Here is a 17,454-nt window from a genome sequence, read left to right on the forward strand (position 1 = left end):
ATAATAATTGATTAACGGGCAAATATTGAGTGTGCAATAATATCTCTTATTTATTTTGAATATCTCTTAAATACTTCATCCAAAGCCTAAAAGACTTATAAATACAAGTCAATTTCGTAAGAAGTGCTAACTTAATACTCTTATTTGATAACATGTCGATCTTGCAAATTATTTTAAAAACTTTTGATACATAATTCAACTTTTTCTTCTCAATTATTTAACATATTTTCTCATTTTCACAATGACTTATTTGTAGGGTGATAAACTAGAGAAGTTATCATCATAATTTATTATGAAAAATAAATACCGAAAAACCTTTAAAAGAGGAACCGTCTATGAATTCAGAAAGTTAATTACATTAAAGAGAAGATGTTAACATCCTTATACTTTCCTTACCCTTAATTAAATGTATAAAATTAATATATATTTTAAAATATTTATCTACCTCGTTAAATCAAACAAGATTATATTAAATATTAAACTATTATTTAATTAAATTTTTTAAGAAAAATATTTATCTAGATTCAACAATATACTTACCTTATTCTCATATATTTCAATTTACAATAATTTACAATAAAAAGTTAGAGTTACGTAATTCTTTTTGTAAAATCCAATTTGGTGTGAAAAATGCTCATTTGGGTTCAACACAATTTGTTGTGAAAAAGTTCATTTGGGTCTAACAAAGTGTTGATCTTGCATTTTCGTTCACAGTGCTAAAATCAAGATTAAACAATTATCTTGTAAAAGTCTTTTGTTATGAAAATGTTAATTTGAATATCATTCATCTTTTCCTACGCATTATTATTCACAATAAAAAATTAAAGTTACATCATATTTGTTACAAAAAAATACATTTTGTATGTTGCTCAAGGCAATAAAAGAGTATATTTGCTATCCTTAGAAATCACATAATGAATGTTAAGAAATAAATTTTAAGCCTAATTCAACCCCACAAAATCGGCTTGTATGATGAAGTTTGCACCCACTTATATACTCTAAATTGGTTTTATCTCTAATCGACGTGGGACTTCAACACACCACTCTCACATGCGAGGTATATACATCTTGATCATGAGAGACATTAATGGGTAGTCCAATAGTCACTCGATAGCAAGTGGAACAATGGACCTAACAAATACAAAATTTTGTTAGGATAGGCTTCAACTCATGGCTCTGATACCATGTTAAGAAGTGAACTTTAAGCCTAACTCAACCCTACAAAACCAGTTTATAAGATGAGGTTTGCACCCACTTATATACTCTAAACTAGTCTTATCCCTAATCGATGTGTGACTTCCAACACATTTTCCTCATGCCGAGGTATATACATCTTGAGTGTGGGACTAGACATTAATGAGTAGTCTGATAGTGGTCCGATAGCGGGCAAAACAATATGCCAAACTAATCTCGCTAGGATAAACTCTAACCTGACTTTGATACCATGTTAAGAAGTGAACTTTAAGCCTAACTCAACCCTACAAAACCAAGATAATATAGATTATACATTAATATTACAAATTGTTATGGAAATTTTATTTAAAACTATTTAAAAAATATTATTATTTTAAAAAATAATTAAGTATTGAATATAAGATGACTTTTAAATAATTAATTTGAATGTAAAAAGGCAATGTTGAAAATTAAAAAAACGTTTTCACATTATTATAACTTTGATAAAATTTACATAGTTCATATTAAACAAGTATAAAATTCATGTGGATATAATTTCCATTCAATCAATAGGTGATCGTCACTACAAGAAATTTGCTGATTTGCGAGGGAAATTAGCGAGGGAAAATTTTACTCGCTAATCCCTCGCTAATTAGAGACAAATTAGCGACAAACAAATATTGTAGCAAAGTTGTAGCTAATTAGTGAGGGACTAGATACAACATATTATGGTAGCTAAGTTGTAGCTAATTAGTTAGGGATTAAACACAACATAAATATGGTAGCTAAGTTGTAGCTAATTAGTTAGGGATTAGACATAACATATATATGGTAACTAAGTTGTAGCTAATTAGTTAGGAATTAAACATAACATAAATATGGTAGTTAAGTTGTAGCTAATTAGTTAGGGATTAAACACAATATAAATATGGTAGCTAAGTTGTAACTAATTAGTTAGGGCTTAGACATAACATATATATGGTAACTAAGTTGTAGCTAATTAGTTAGGAATTAAACATAACATAAATATGGTAGCTAAGTTGTAGCTAATTAGTTAGGGATTAAACACAACATAAATATAGTAGCTAAATTGTAACTAATTAGTTAGAGATTATACACAACATAGATATTGTAGCTAAGTTATACCTAATTAGTTAGTGATTAGACACAACATAATATGGTAGTTAAACTGAAGCTAATTAGTTAGGGATTAGACACAACATAATATAGCAGCTAAGTTGTAACTAATAGTTAGGGATTAGATACAACATAATATGATAATTAAGTTGAAGCTAATTAGCTATGATTTTAATTATAAAATGATTTTATTGCTAAGAAATTTTTAAAAACTATCGATGTATTTAAAAATCTTCAAAAATATATTTTATTATTATATAAATTAATCCCTTATTTGCAAATTATTTTTATTTTATATATATATATATATATATATATATATATATATATATATATATATATATATATTAAATACTAACTACCATTTAACTAACACAATATTTTTTTCCATTTAACACTAAAAAAACTACGTGTTAGTAGCAGTTATTTTGTAGTGATTAAATAAAACCGTTAGAATTGTTTTAGGGTGTGTTTGGATGAGGCAATTCAAGAGGGTGATTCATTTATTTGAAGAATTTGAAATTCTTTGTAATGAAATACTTTGTTTGGATAGAGAAATTAAAAAGCATTTAAAATGCATGCATTTTTTTGAAGTATTTCAATTAGCTAAATTAGAAGAAATTCAAATACCCTAAAAAAAGGTGGAATTTGAAATTCTTCTCACTCAACCTCACAACCATGACAAGCTGGGCTGGCCATACGATCCAGACGAATCATACCAACTTGACGACACAAACGGGTCAAGCAGGCCCAACAACCCAGACGGGTCGGGCGAGCCCAATGACCTAGACGGATCGGGTAACCTGATGTCACATACGGGTCGGGCGGGTTTGACAACTCAAACAGGTCGGTCAAGCTTGACAACCCACACCGTCCGAGCGAGCCTGACGACTAAGATGTGTCGAGCTGGCCCAACGACCCAGACAAACCAGGTTGGGTTGAGTCCGATGACACAAACGGGCCCGACAACCCAGATGGGTTTAGTCGATTTGATGACCTAGTGGGGCCAAGCCGGGCCAATGACCAGACGGGCCGAGTTAGGCTAGGTCGTGTCAGGCCAGGTTGATGAACTTGACAGGCATGACCGGCAGGTATAGGCCGTCAAGCTTGTCTGGATCATCAGGTCGACCCAGCCTGTCTAGGTTTTCCAGTCGGCCTGGCCCGTCTGCGTCGTCGGGTCAGACCAATTTGGTTGGGTAGTTGGGTGGGTCAGCTCGGTCCATCTGAGTCGTCGACCCGTTCCCAAATTTAATTGTTTTTTCCAAACAAGAAATTGAAATTTAAGGTATTTTAATTTCTTTATCCAAACAAGTTATTTAGAAAATGAAGGAAATTTAATTGCAAGCAATTCAAATGCAAAACATTTCAATTTCTGAGCATTGTTGAAATGCTCCATCCAAACACAAGGTTAATTTTTTTTAATTTTAGTTAACCGTCAGAAATTACTTTTTGATTTTTATTAAGTACTTAATCTATGTTATCTTTCGAACCCTTATTTTCTATACTGTACCATTTTCGAAATGAAAATCGTGTCCCGTTGAACGTTTCACTTCAATTTTCCATTAAATGTTCCTTTGATCAACAATGAGCACAGTGAGCTATGTCAGGTAGGATGATCTAAATCCAGCAGCAACTGCACCTGGATCCATGGAGATGATGAGGCTGCACCACAATCAAGAGGCAGAGGTCGTTGTTTGGGGACGAAGAACCCTAAGACCGTTCTAGACGCCGCATTTGACCGATGTTTTCCTATCGATTACTTTGTGATAAATTACTTAGACTGGTTCTTTTTATCGATTACTTCTTCATTTTCCAGCAGTGATAGTAATAGGGAGAGAACGCTTTCCATGATTTGCAGCCGCAGCAAACGCTTTCCAGCACTTCTATGTGCTGCTGAATTCCACGAGGATGATGTGCTCTATAGCGAGAGAACATCTAGGGTACGTTGATTAATTAGATGAGTTTTCGTTTGGGCATTTGAACTAAAAATGAATTTTGCATGTCAGTTTCTGAAGCCTGCTTTCACGGTTATACGTGATCAAGAATTGAAATGTTTGCTGGTGTTCATCCGTGGAACGCGTAGCATAAAAGACACTCTCATAGATGCACTGTGTGCTTCTGTCTCCTTCGATCACAACATGGTTTCAGGACATGCACATCGTGGTATGGTTGTTGCGGCTGATTGGATTAGCAAACATTGCATTCCTGTACTACTTGAAGCTCTTCGTCAATACCCCCACTTCAAAATCAAGGTATTTATTAGTTAGTGTTACTTACCATGTTTCTCATCATCATCATAATAATAATAATAATAAAAATATTTTCATATAGATTGTTGGACACTCGTTGGGTGGTGGTGTTGTTGCATTATTGACTCATAAGCTTAGAGAAATGGAAGAGTTGTCTTCGACAAGGCCAACTTGTGTCACGTTTGGCTCAGGTATACAAACTCTCTAATTCACATATATGTTCAGTCCAGTAACTAATTCAATATGGTTTCATAATTGTAATTTTTGCAACTGCCTGTGTGACATTGGAGTTGGCTGAGGTAGGAAAACCCTTTATCACTTCCATTGTAAATGGTTCTGACATGGTGCCAACACTCTCAGCTTCTTCTAGTCATAATTTCATTGTTGAGGTAACAACCTACAATATTATCACCAAATATTCATATTCTCAGGTATATCTTTACTCAAAATTGGTGGAAGAATGGTTTATTCAACCTGCTCAATGAATCCTATTGAGAATGAAGCTGTGGTTGCTGAGGTAATCTACCTTGAATGCTCTATACTTAGATAACCTTTGGTAGTTCTTATGTTTACTGATAAAAGTACTTTCATATTTTAAGATCAGCAAATTGACTTGGATACTTGCTTTCAGAAAAATGACTTGAATATAGACCTGCAAAATCTGTCCAAACAGGGGAATATGGCCCAAGCAATTACTTTTGACAATGAATGTCTCTTTAGATTGAGTATAAGGTGCCACAATAATATATGTGATCTTGTTTCGGTGCTGGTCATCTGATATGAAGTCTAACCTGTTTAATTTAGTTGTAGGGGCAACAATGCTTAAGTAATGATCAAGTGTTAGGAAGTACAGGAATACTGTTTGATATTGACTTGCAGATCTTTAGGATTTTCTAGAGGCTATGCTAGTAGTGAATTTTCGGCTTTAACTTTGATCTTTGGTCTCTTAGGACATTGTTGATTATGCCACTAGCAAGCTCCCCCTAATGTTCTTGCTGCCTGAAGATAGTTGTACTTGTAGCAAACTCATATAGACCTATTGGAGGGGCTAAAGATGATCTTGAAATAGGAATTCTGTCCTACAAAAATCCAAGATTGCATCTTTTCCATCAAAGGTAATATCTTGGTCTTGGAATACATAAGGGAGTTAAGTTAACTACTAAAAAATATTTTAGGTTAGAGAAACCATAATAAAATGGCCAGGGTTATATTTTGAGGTTACACAAGATTGGTACTTGTAGAGAAGTTCAACAATCTTTCCAGAAAGCACTAACTTCTTGGTAGCCTCCTATATATGAAAAAGATCACAGCCTCTGCTAACTATAAACTGAAGATATTAAGAAAAGATAAAAAGTTCAGTTTGCATTGAAATGAAAATAACAACACTATTAATAAAAAAAATTTGATGTGTTTTTCTAAAGTACTTGCAATCTCTGACCTATAGACAGTTTTTCTCCCTTTTGTTTTGGTGGATTGCTCTATTTATAATGATGTCTTAACTTGATCTGATGTTTTGTTCATCATTTGTGTACAACCTGTTATATTTTTAGATATGATTATTAATATTATGATACATGGTTTTGTGCATTCCCAATTAGGCTTAACCATTAAAACCTTGGTTTTGACAGGAAATTGCGAAAAGACTGCCTCGCCCATCAGTTAGTTGAAGTAGCCACAGATAGCAGCTGAGTAAGGGTCTGCATTTGCTTTTCATCCTCCAAAACTGTAGTGTATGGATTGTGTTTATGTATATTGTGATTATTATTAGATATTATTAGATATGAATCTAATGAAATATTTTATAATATTTTCTGATGCTTGTTTTTTGTTTGGTAATATCATCCATTGTAGATGCTTGCAATGATTGATTTTTTAGTTTCGGTCTCTGTGGTCAAATGCTGTAAAACAGATGCATATATCAATACCCTTAACAACATTCCCTTGAGTTTGCTTAATAGACATGATTTAGGTGCAGTGATTAATTTGCAACACTATATGATTGTTCCTTGAAATAGAAAGTTTGTTAAAGGTAGTTTAGTTTAGAGATGAGTTAGTTTTAGTTGTGGTTATTTAGTGGTTATTTTGTCCTCTTTTTAAATTATCATTTTCAGACCTCCGTAATTGATATTTGGTCTTGCTTGAAATTTGATGATTATCTTGCTCTATAGTTCTTATAGCAGCAAATCTATAGTAGTTCTTAAAAGTTACTCTAAGTTTATCATCAATTATTTTAAGAATTTGGTGACAAAGTTAAACGTTGGACTAAAGTGAATAAGGCCAATGCATGTGCAGCTTTTGGCTATGATTTAGGAATCTCACCACCTCAGCGATGTTCTACCTCTTTATCCAACTACTCCAAAGGAAATTCCTCAATTGAACCATATTTGGCAGCCCATCATATATTGTTAGCACATGCTTCAACTGGGATTTAGGGATAAGTTTGCTAGGGATTAGCTAGGGAATAGCTACAACTAATTTGCTAGGGATTAGTGGGGGATTAGCTACAACCTATTTGCTAGGGATTAGCTAGGGAATAGCTACAATCAATTTGCTAGGGATTAGCTAGGGATTAGCTACAACAACTTTGCTAGGGATTAACTAGGAATTAGCTACAACCGATTTGCTATGGATTAGCTAGGGATTAGCTACAATCAATTTGCTACGGATTAGCTAGGATTTAGCTACAACCAATTTGCTAGGGATTAGCTAAGGTTTAGCTACAACCAATTTGCTAGGGATTAGCTAGGAATTAGCTACAATCGATTTGCTAGGGATTAGCCAAGGATTAGCTACAACCAATTTGCTAGGGATTAGCTAGGAATTAACTACAATCGATTTGCTAGGGATTAGCTAGGGTTTAGCTACAACCAATTTGCTAGGGATTAGCTAGGAATTAGCTACAACCAATTTGCTAGGGATTAGCCAAGGATTAACTACAATCGATTTGCTAGGGATTAGCTAGGGTTTAGCTACAACCGATTTGCTAGGGATTAGCTAGGGATTAGCGACAAAGTGGTTCTCTAGCTACTTAGCTACCTATATTTTAGCTACGACATAGTGTCTTCGCTATTTCCTCGCTAATCCCTCGCTGAATCGGTTTGCGAGAGATTAGCTAGGGATTCACTAGGAATTATTCCCTCACTAATATGTAATTTTCTTGTAGTGCGTGTCTATTAAAGTATATCATGTTTAGATTCGGGTACAAATGAAAAAATAAAGAGAACAAAATAAAAGTGTTTGAATTGAGAAAAAGTGAATAAACATGAGTAGAAAGTTTGTAAATATTTTATTAATGTAATTGATAAAAATTAATTAATTAGATGATATGGTAAATTACAAAAATATTCTTAGTTTAATTTTAATAATAAAAAGTATTAATTAAAATTTCAAAACGACTAATTTCAAAGTAATCAATTTATAGAATTGAAAATAATATTTAAATTTATCTTCATTGATAACATTCCATTAAAATATATGCATTTAAAGAATAATTAAAATTTTAATATAATTTTATATTTCATATAACTTCAATTTATTTTGTTAATATTTAATTACAAAAAAGAATCACTAATATCATATTAAAGAGCGATTAAAATTTTTAAGATTGTTAAATCAACAATCACATGCAATACTTTTCTTTTTTTTTATTGACTAATGCATGCCTTTATTAAATATAATTCATTTGAATGTATTTATGGAATGTGATTAAGACATGATGGACAAAAGCACAAAATGGTGTAATTTATTTCAAAATTACTAAAATGTGATAGATTTAAAAAAGTTATGAAAATGGGTAAATCGTATCAGCTTGGTACAACTTCATTTTGAAGATTTACACAACTTTAGTGTATTGTGATATAAACTAGGTCAAAAGTTGTTCCAAGCTTACATAGCTTCTTCATAATGAAGTCGTACCAAGCTAGGATTACTTGTCTATTTTGATTTTTTCTTTAAATTTGCCCATTTTAGTAGTTTTGAAAAAATATTGCACCCTTTTAGTGTTTTGGCGGACATGGTGACTATCATCAATGATAAATGACAACTATTAATCACAACATATATATATATATATATATATATATATATATATATATATATATATATATATATATATAATCAGATAGATCCTCATATAGATATGATCCATGTTTTATAAACTAAGTACCTTCAATTTCTCTTCACCACGTTGATGCGGTTGCTAACATTTCTATAAACACCTTTTCGTATTGTGTCCCCAACCCTCAATCCATTATCAGTGCAGAAGACTTTCCAGCCAGATGTTATATCATTTTGTTGGTCTTCTCAACAACCATCTTAAACTACACTTCCACTCGAACCCATCACTATTTACCAAATAATAGTACTCGCAATTCCTGTCCAATGCATTTGATGAAAACTCTAAACACATATACTGATAATTTAATATATATTTAGCAATCCCAAAATTTAATCGAAAAGTAAAAGAAGACAAAGGCATTCACATATTGGTTAGAAAAATGCCAATGATGAGCACTTGACATCATAAAAAGACAATTCCAATAGAAAAGTACAGGAAGATAAAGGCATTGACATATTGGTTAGAAAAATACTAGTGATGAGATCTTGACATCATAAGAAGAAAATTCCTTATCAGTGAAGAAATCAAATGCATTAGGGTCCAATCCAATGGATGATATGCTTTCATCAGAACTAGAAATGTCTGTAGATTCATACAAGTCAAAAATATTTGTAAATTCACACATCTCAGAGTTTGAAAAAGAAATGACAAGAGGATTTAAGCAAGAGTTCTTATCATATATGCTTGGGTTGTAACTTATCTTATTCTCAGTTAATTTATCATACAACCTAAAACAAAACACATTTCCCTTTATGTACTTGCCATGAAGTACATGATCGCTCCTCAGTTGATAATAATCAATCATTTTCAAAATATTGTTACTGATATATATTCTACTCACATCATTTCTCTTAGTCCTACAATAATGGGGATGCTTCTTAAGGTCTATCAATTTCACTTTCCCTGGTACAAATTCCTTACCCCAATTATATTCCAAAAATTGAAAATCCAAACTATCTTGCATATAAAAAAACTAATACATTGAGTTAGCCAATTTAACAATATTTTACCAATCAGGTATCATGAAACTGAACTTCATCATTACAATCAGCAATATACCTTATTTATTTGCAACAAAGTAGTGAAGCATCTGAAGAAGTGAGAAGAAACCAATGGTTCATCGAGATTTTTCATGTCCTTAGGGAGTGGATACTCTATCTCAGCCCAATCATCATTACAAATTCTAACCTTAAAAAAGTTTGCACATAACAATTGGGTAACTATGAAATGACTTGATCGCAAGCCATAAAACTCGACAAAACGAGTAGCAAAAAAGGACTTTATCGGTGCATGTGTTCCTTCAAACTTATAGTTACCAGGTTCCTATTAGAATCTCTCAAGAAGTTCGAACCACTGATTAACTGTTCACCCCAATAATGAATAAAACAATTTTTAAATCGCACAATCACTTGTACTTACAACGTCTTAGTACCAAATATACAAGATCATATTAAACACAATCACTTTTGTAAACCCTAAATTCATCATTATTTTCAAGAATAAGTGAAATGAAATATGAAACCCTAAATTAAGAAACCCCTAAATTTAAACAAACATCAACCAAAGTTGAGAACCCAAACAGTCAACATGCAACAAAATCATGTGTGATCAAATTTTGATAAGAATAAGAAATGGTGTTTTGCAAAGAAAAGTGATATAACTAAGATGTATAATACAAATAGAGAAGAAGGAAGAATAACCTTACCTTAGGAGGTTTTAAAGTGCCCACAGATTGCTGAAACCAGTTACGGAACACGAGCCCAGACGAAGTCGTCATGGTGTTGGTGAGTGGAAGTGTGCAAAGCACTTGAAACCGTGATGTTGGTGAGTGGATGTCTCCAAAACACTTGAAACCGTGATGTTAAAAGAACTCTCAGCCAATTTATAAAATTCAACATACCAAACATATATCAATATATATATATATATATATATATATATATATATATTAATAATTATTCCAATAAATAATCAACACTTTCACATTTAAAAGAAAATTTATAGAAACAAAACTAAATTATATAACATAACCCTTCTGTCCTAAACTGAAAATGCATTAATAAAAAGTCAAATTTAATTTATAAAATTAAATTATTAAACACATTCATAATAACACTTCAGCATTACAAAAGTTCCAATAATATCTCACATTGCAATTAAAATTAAACTTAAATCCCAAATATATATATATATATATATAAGAAATTAAAGGTAAAAAGTTAAATACATTGCAGATATTTCATTTCCACCGTTAACAATCAATAAATTTGAGGAAAAATCCTTTATGGAAAATTAAATTCCAATATGTAAAGTGAAGAACAAAAAGTGAAGCTAGGAATTTGTTTCAAACATGGAAGTAAGCATTGGATTGTGGCTACATCTAAAACAATGCATGAAAATAGTTGTATCCTAAATGCAAAAGACTTTAGGTTAACCCTATCAAATTTAATACATTCTTTCGTTTTGAAAAAGAATTATTCATTCCAAACTGATACAGATTCAACATATAGATACATATTCTTCCAAACTTAGCTCTTAGCTTTATACATAGAGATCAAAGTCCATAAAATCTTTGATAACAATATTCATTTGATATATTGTCTTCATTTACAATTCATCTAATCTAATCTAATATATTATACATTAGTAGCATACAAATTCATTAATCATTCATTTATGAGCAAATCGTGGTATCATTACTATTACTACATCAATATTGCACAAAATATTTTCTATATTCTTACAACTTATTAAATATTTCAGGTTTTTCTTCCTTTGCATAGTCATTTATGGATATGCAGAAAGAGATGAATAAGCATAGTTGTGCTTTGGCAAGATTGAAAAGGAAACAATTTCTTATTCAAAAGAGAAGTAGGTATGACATCGCTGCAAAGGGATCCTCACCTACTCAAAGTACATGTTAATTAAAAAACTCTTCCAAGTTCCGATGAAAATATATTTTATCAGACACTCTCCCAAATGGAAGGTACCAGCTAATAATTAATTTACATCTACAATTTGGAACTAAATCCTACTCAACTTAGTTTGTATTAAAATTGTTATAACCATGTTTAAATAGACTATTCAATGCACTCGAAGTCAAGTTTTGAAGATGAAGAATCATTGCACAACAATGTTGTGCATAAATAGAAAGGCAAGAATACAGATTACTGTGCTTTAGCAAGATAGAAAAGGAGAAAATTGATTATTGAAAAAAATGTAGATCTACACAAAATTAGTCTACACCAGATCAACATACACAACTAAGGATATACAACAAGCCACTCTCACATATTACTTTAAGTGCACTCAATGAACCATCATCCTTAACTCCTTGGTGGGAAACATTCCAAACTCAACAGATATCCCCATAAGTTAGTAAGGATAGAGGAAATAAAATCCTACATAATATTCACCATCGTACAAACCTAATTAATAGGTTTTATGCCATTACAGAGGAAACACCTGCTTTGCAAGGTATACTTCATCACTACAATAAGAAGACATTCAATACAAATATGGAAGGTAACACTCAATATATGATTTAAAACTGCTAATCTATTAAATTATACATAAATTGGTTGCTAGTAACATGGTTATGATCATTTTTAAAAGATTTTGCAATGCACTCAAGTTCAAGTTCTGAAGATGAAAAAGAATTTGAAGAAAATATCATTGATTAATCATTTGAATCAAATGTAATATCTCATATCAATTCCCATTTCTTACTATAATCAAATATTCATATTATTTCTACTAAATGATTTTCTCATGTGTAAGGCATACAAAGATATTGGTCAACCTATATATCAATATATCCATTGCAAAACCCATATGTGGTATCAAGAAGGATAAGGAAAAATGTACATGCCTCCATTCCAAAGTTCTAACTATGTTGTGGAAATGGCAAAGTTCAATTGCCACTACTAAAGAAGCCTCTTCCTCTGCTGCATCATCTACTCACTGATATAGATTCTCAACAATCAAAGAATTATCAACAAAATATAAGAACATATAACATGATCTTTGTGTTTACTTCTCCGGGAGCAAATGTAAGACCCGTGAAATTAATTAATTAAATAATTAATTAATTAATAAACGAGTAGAAAGCACCTTTATGACATTATTTATTATTTAATGTGACGTGGAAAAGTACTAGTTCATGTGGTTAAGAGTACTTTTATTGTGTGAGAGAACTTGGGTTTGAGTCATATGTATGCCAATTATGTGTTGTTATTTAATATTAATTTTTAATAATATGTATAAGTATGAGATTGATAATGTAAACTATTTTTGATTAAAGGGTATCACTAAATCTGAATTGGCATAATGGTTGTGATTTGGCCTTATGAGTGAAGGGTCACGGGTTCAAACCTTGATGGGCATATAATAAGCTTTACTTTTGCTAACTATTAGTTGTGGTTTGAATGTGAAGAGACAAAGAAAAATCATCTAACTAAGGGGCTTGAATTGCCATTAAGCCCACACTAAAGCCAAATTCGTTTTCAGGTTAGGGGAGCTGAACTGTAATTGTATGCTTTTGGGTCACATTGCATGCTTGTGATACTGTTTTGCCATCAAATTTCGTGTTCCCCATGAGAGGAATTTGGGGTTGGTATTTGGGTACTGTTCTATTGGTGTTTTTACCTAAATGTATGATCATGATGGATGTTTGCACTAGGTAGGCTGCTATTGTGAAAATGTGAGGGTTGGGGGACGATATTGCATTTAAATTATATTGTATGTTTGCTATAATTGATACGAGCTGCTTTGGTATGAAGTGAAGTGTGAATTGGTATTTTGGTTGCTGTTGTTGCGTGCGTGATTAGTGTAGGAGTCTGCATTTCTCGCTCAGGTGAGCCAGGCTCGCCTATGCGAGATTAGCAGAGACGCAAACCCTATTGCCACACGAGCTTCTCGCTCAAGCGACGAGGATTAGGTTTGAGCGACACGTACCCTCGCTCAAGCGAGTGAGGTTTGCCTAAGCGAGATGGTGATGAAGTTGCGCGTGTTGAGCACGACTTCTCGTTCAGGCGAGGAATTTTGGTAGGTTTGAGCGAACTAAGGTCTCGCTCAGGCAAGACGTTCTCGCCTAAGCGAGATGTCGTGATCAAGTTGGTGTGTTGCTTGCATTGTAGCTCAGGCAAGTTAGTTTTGGGTGTTTGGGCGAGTGATGATCTCGCCTAGGCGAACAAAGCTCGCTTAAGCGAGATAACACGATGCAGTCACTGTCTTAAGCTCGCCCAGGCGAGGTGAACTAGCCTAAGCGAGGCTGAGGGCTTAGCTTGGGCGAGGGTCCCTAGCTTAAGCGAGTTTATGCAAAATTCCAGGTTTGTTTGTGTTGTGTGAGTGATTTGGTTGATTTATCCTAAGTTTAGGATGCTTATGCATGTGGTATGATGTTTGGGCTTGAAGGACTAAGTCCAATAGGGGTCTGGGATGTGCTTAATGGTTGGACACATGATGGGCATGGAACTGGTTGAGTTTTCGTCGGCTACTAATGGGTGAGGAGTCCTTAGTATGGTGATTGCATGTGTCGGGCGCACGATGGGCAAGGAACTGTTATGTTCCTGTCGGCTACTATTAGGCGAGGAGTCCATAGTATGGTGATTGCGTGCGTGCCAGGGTCCAAGTATGAGACTTGGATGAATGAGTTAGTTTCGTGGGAGCACAGTGAAGTCCCAAGACCTAGTTCATGGATATGACTCATGAAGGACTATGAGGTCTTGATTGGGTTATTTGAAAAGCGTGAAATATTATTTATGTTATTTTCGAGATGGGTTGCATATTTATTTCATGTATTTGTTTTATATATATATTGTGCATAGCTCACCTTTTCTGTGTGTGTGTGGCGATGATCAGATAACTTGTTATCCGGGAGCAGATGATTTGACAGGTGAGCTAGGAGACGCTTAGACTCGGAGCGGGGACTAGCCTGGGATTTTTGTATATATATATATATATATATATATATATATATATATATATTATTTTAGTTTTGAGATAAATGTGTAATCAGTTCGGGAGCCACTGAATTTTATTTCAGTTTTATAACTATGGACTCCTGGTTTATGACAGTTATATTAAAGTTTTAAATTTCCCGCGTTTTGGGAAATGGTTTCATAATAAATGTGGTATTTATTCTATTTCAGTATTTATTTATTATATATTAGTAATAGTCCTTAGGGATGTTACAGCAAAAATTGATAGAAATATCAAAAACGGACAAGGAGCACCAAATCTTAGAATACAAGGTCAATCATGTCACAAAATTGGTAGCCTCCTTCCACCAGTTGGAGAGGTTCTGAAGTTTGCACAACTCTATATTTATGATACTGAGAATGAGACACATAACATGATCCAATCTTCAAGGTTAACATTTTCAATTTAAAGTTTAATGCTACTTAGACTATAATTTTTAATTAATTACACCTACTTACATTGATTTATTCCATTATTGTTGTAGGAACTCAAATCGTATAGATGTTGAAATTGTGCAACCACTAACAAACATGCTTGATATGCATAATGTCTATGCCAAGTCATTTTGAATGGCAAGAGACAGATGCAAGGACAAACCATATGATGACTTAAAGGTAAGACTAATAGTAGATAGGACTAAGGATGGCCGAATTTATAATATTCCTACTATTTCTGAAGTTGCAACATTAGTTGTACGTGATATTGATATTGGTTCTCCTAGAGATATCATCATGGAAAATAGAGGTGAAAAACTACAAAGAATAAATGAGTTACACACAAATTTCTTAGGATTTCAGTATTCACTGTAACGTCCTAGCCGAAAATTACTTATTTAAAAACAAAATAATAGAAATATTCATAAACAACATTTATTATTACTTTCCCAAAGATGTGCGAAAAATTTAAAATTTAGTTTATACGCACCAAAAGATCAAATCTGTACATACGTTCACACTACAAATATAAAATAAGTCATAGTACCTGATTACAAAAATAGTTCATAAAAACAAAATCCGTAAAGATAATTCCATATAAAATCTCCCATGGCTAGCCCCCACTCCGTCTCTAAGTGCCAACATGCTCACCTGCATTAACATCTGCTCCCATGTAACAAGTTACATGATCATCGCCAAACACACAAACAAGGTGAGCTCAAATAAAAGGAAATATAATATAAACTAAAATTACAATCTCAAACCCATGACCCTTGTTAGAACCACAATCTTTAAACCTCAACTTTCAAATCTTTTGCTGCCACGAGTGTCCACTCGCCTCTCTGACTACAGGCCACCACCTATAGTCCACACGTGGGAATAATCTTGTCACGGCCACAATCTGCAACACCAAGTGAAGTTTCCCAATACGAACCACAATCCGTATTTGTCCAAGGACTAACAAACTCGTCGGATAACACTGAGGAGGGCAATCTTTTGAAACCCATCTATACGAGCCATGATCTCACACACTCCATTGAACTTCCAAAACCACCAGGCTACAACATTAAGTGGCCAAGTGTTACCCCAATACAAGTTATACTCGTAACTGGGCCCCCAACAAAGCATTGCCTCAAGACCTCCATCCAAAGTTGTATAGAACCCTCCACACAATCCAACTTTGCACCCGAAACTGCTTGGCGCTTCACATACATCGCTAGGCGAACTTGCACTCCAGGCCACCTAGTTTTGTAGCTATCGCTTGGCAGTTCCATCCACACTGCCAGACACTACACTAGTAACTCAGATTTACTTGTTTTAGGTACAACATAATCAATCCTAACACACCAATCATCAAAGCATACATCTAGAATACCTACTTGCGTATTTTTTACATATCAACATGCCTCAGATTACATCACCACAATTCATATGCACCATAATTAACCACCCAGACTTGGGATTGGCTAAATGAAAGACGCACATGCATTGTAAAGCATCTAAACATGGGATTGGCTAAATGAAAGACGCACATTTTTGGGAACCCTTACGCGGGCACGGGAATTAGTACAGTAAAGGGGTCACACAGTTGCACCATAAACGAAGAAAGAAAAGCCAAATAAACATCTTGCGGCGCCAAGGAAAACTTTATAGCCCTCACTTATTTTGATAAAAAAGTATACCATGAAATTCATGCAGACATAAAACATACCAAAATCCAACGAAACTCTAGTAAGAAAACAAGAGGGATTAGATCCTATGCATACAAACACGTAGTTGATGACGTGAACCCAAACTCACGATGCTTATCAGACCACAAAAACAAGAGTAATCTTCCTAGAATAAAATGTTCGAAAGAAAGAATCTTTCGAATAGGTCATTATGCATAACAAGGATAAAGAAATATGCTGTGTACATTGGTAAGCAGATGAAGCAGAAAAGAAAAATAAACCACAGAAAGATACCCATTACCAATTCATAATCACGCACAAAACTCTCAGCTTTCTTATACATCAAACATATTAAGAGCAAGGATAAACAAACAAAGGTCAACTCCCCTAACGACGAAATTTCGCTAATATTGCTCCAATATCCTTCTTCGCTCCAACGTTGAACCCCACTAATGAGACCTTCTTCCAGCCGTCTCACACTCTCCTCACTCAATTCTTTAGGGTTGTAAACTCCTTAGATAGTAGCCACACGAAATTTTCATATTCCTCCTCTTTTTCGAGCCCTAAAAACTAATTAAATTACATTAAAACGAAATTCAATTCCAATCAATCTCTTAATTGATCCTTAATGTCTAATTAAGTTTCATTAACCCTCTTGTATGCGTTCATAGTACTTACATTCAACTCTTCAT

General features: G+C 33.5%; 1 protein-coding gene and 1 long non-coding RNA gene across 3 annotated transcripts; both read left to right on the forward strand.

Annotated features, from left to right (window-relative positions):
* Positions 1 to 3,804: 3,804 nt before the first annotated feature.
* LOC114176988 (uncharacterized) lies at positions 3,805 to 6,366 on the forward strand. Of its 2 annotated transcripts, XM_028062205.2 has the most exons (6): positions 3,805 to 4,250; positions 4,317 to 4,562; positions 4,642 to 4,750; positions 4,991 to 5,076; positions 5,510 to 5,674; positions 6,188 to 6,366. In XM_028062205.2, exons 1-5 carry the CDS (start codon positions 4,158 to 4,160, stop codon positions 5,591 to 5,593), a joined length of 618 nt encoding a protein of 205 aa, XP_027918006.1. In that variant the 5' UTR covers positions 3,805 to 4,157; the 3' UTR covers positions 5,594 to 5,674; positions 6,188 to 6,366. The 2 variants fall into 2 exon arrangements, with proteins under 2 accessions (XP_027918006.1, XP_027918016.1); XM_028062215.2 differs by lacking the exon at positions 5,510 to 5,674 and having other exon boundaries at positions 3,807 to 4,250.
* A 5,079-nt stretch (positions 6,367 to 11,445) lies between these two features.
* Positions 11,446 to 14,822, forward strand: LOC146888663 (uncharacterized). Its single transcript, XR_014993073.1, has 2 exons — positions 11,446 to 11,662; positions 14,539 to 14,822. It is a non-coding gene; the product is annotated as an uncharacterized LOC146888663 (long non-coding RNA).
* The last annotated feature ends 2,632 nt before the right edge of the window (positions 14,823 to 17,454 follow it).

This window comes from Vigna unguiculata, chromosome 1 (genome assembly GCF_037176805.1).
Source record: "Vigna unguiculata cultivar grain cowpea cultivar isolate G323 ecotype 2 chromosome 1, ASM3717680v1, whole genome shotgun sequence".
NCBI classification, from domain to species: domain Eukaryota; kingdom Viridiplantae; phylum Streptophyta; class Magnoliopsida; order Fabales; family Fabaceae; genus Vigna; species Vigna unguiculata.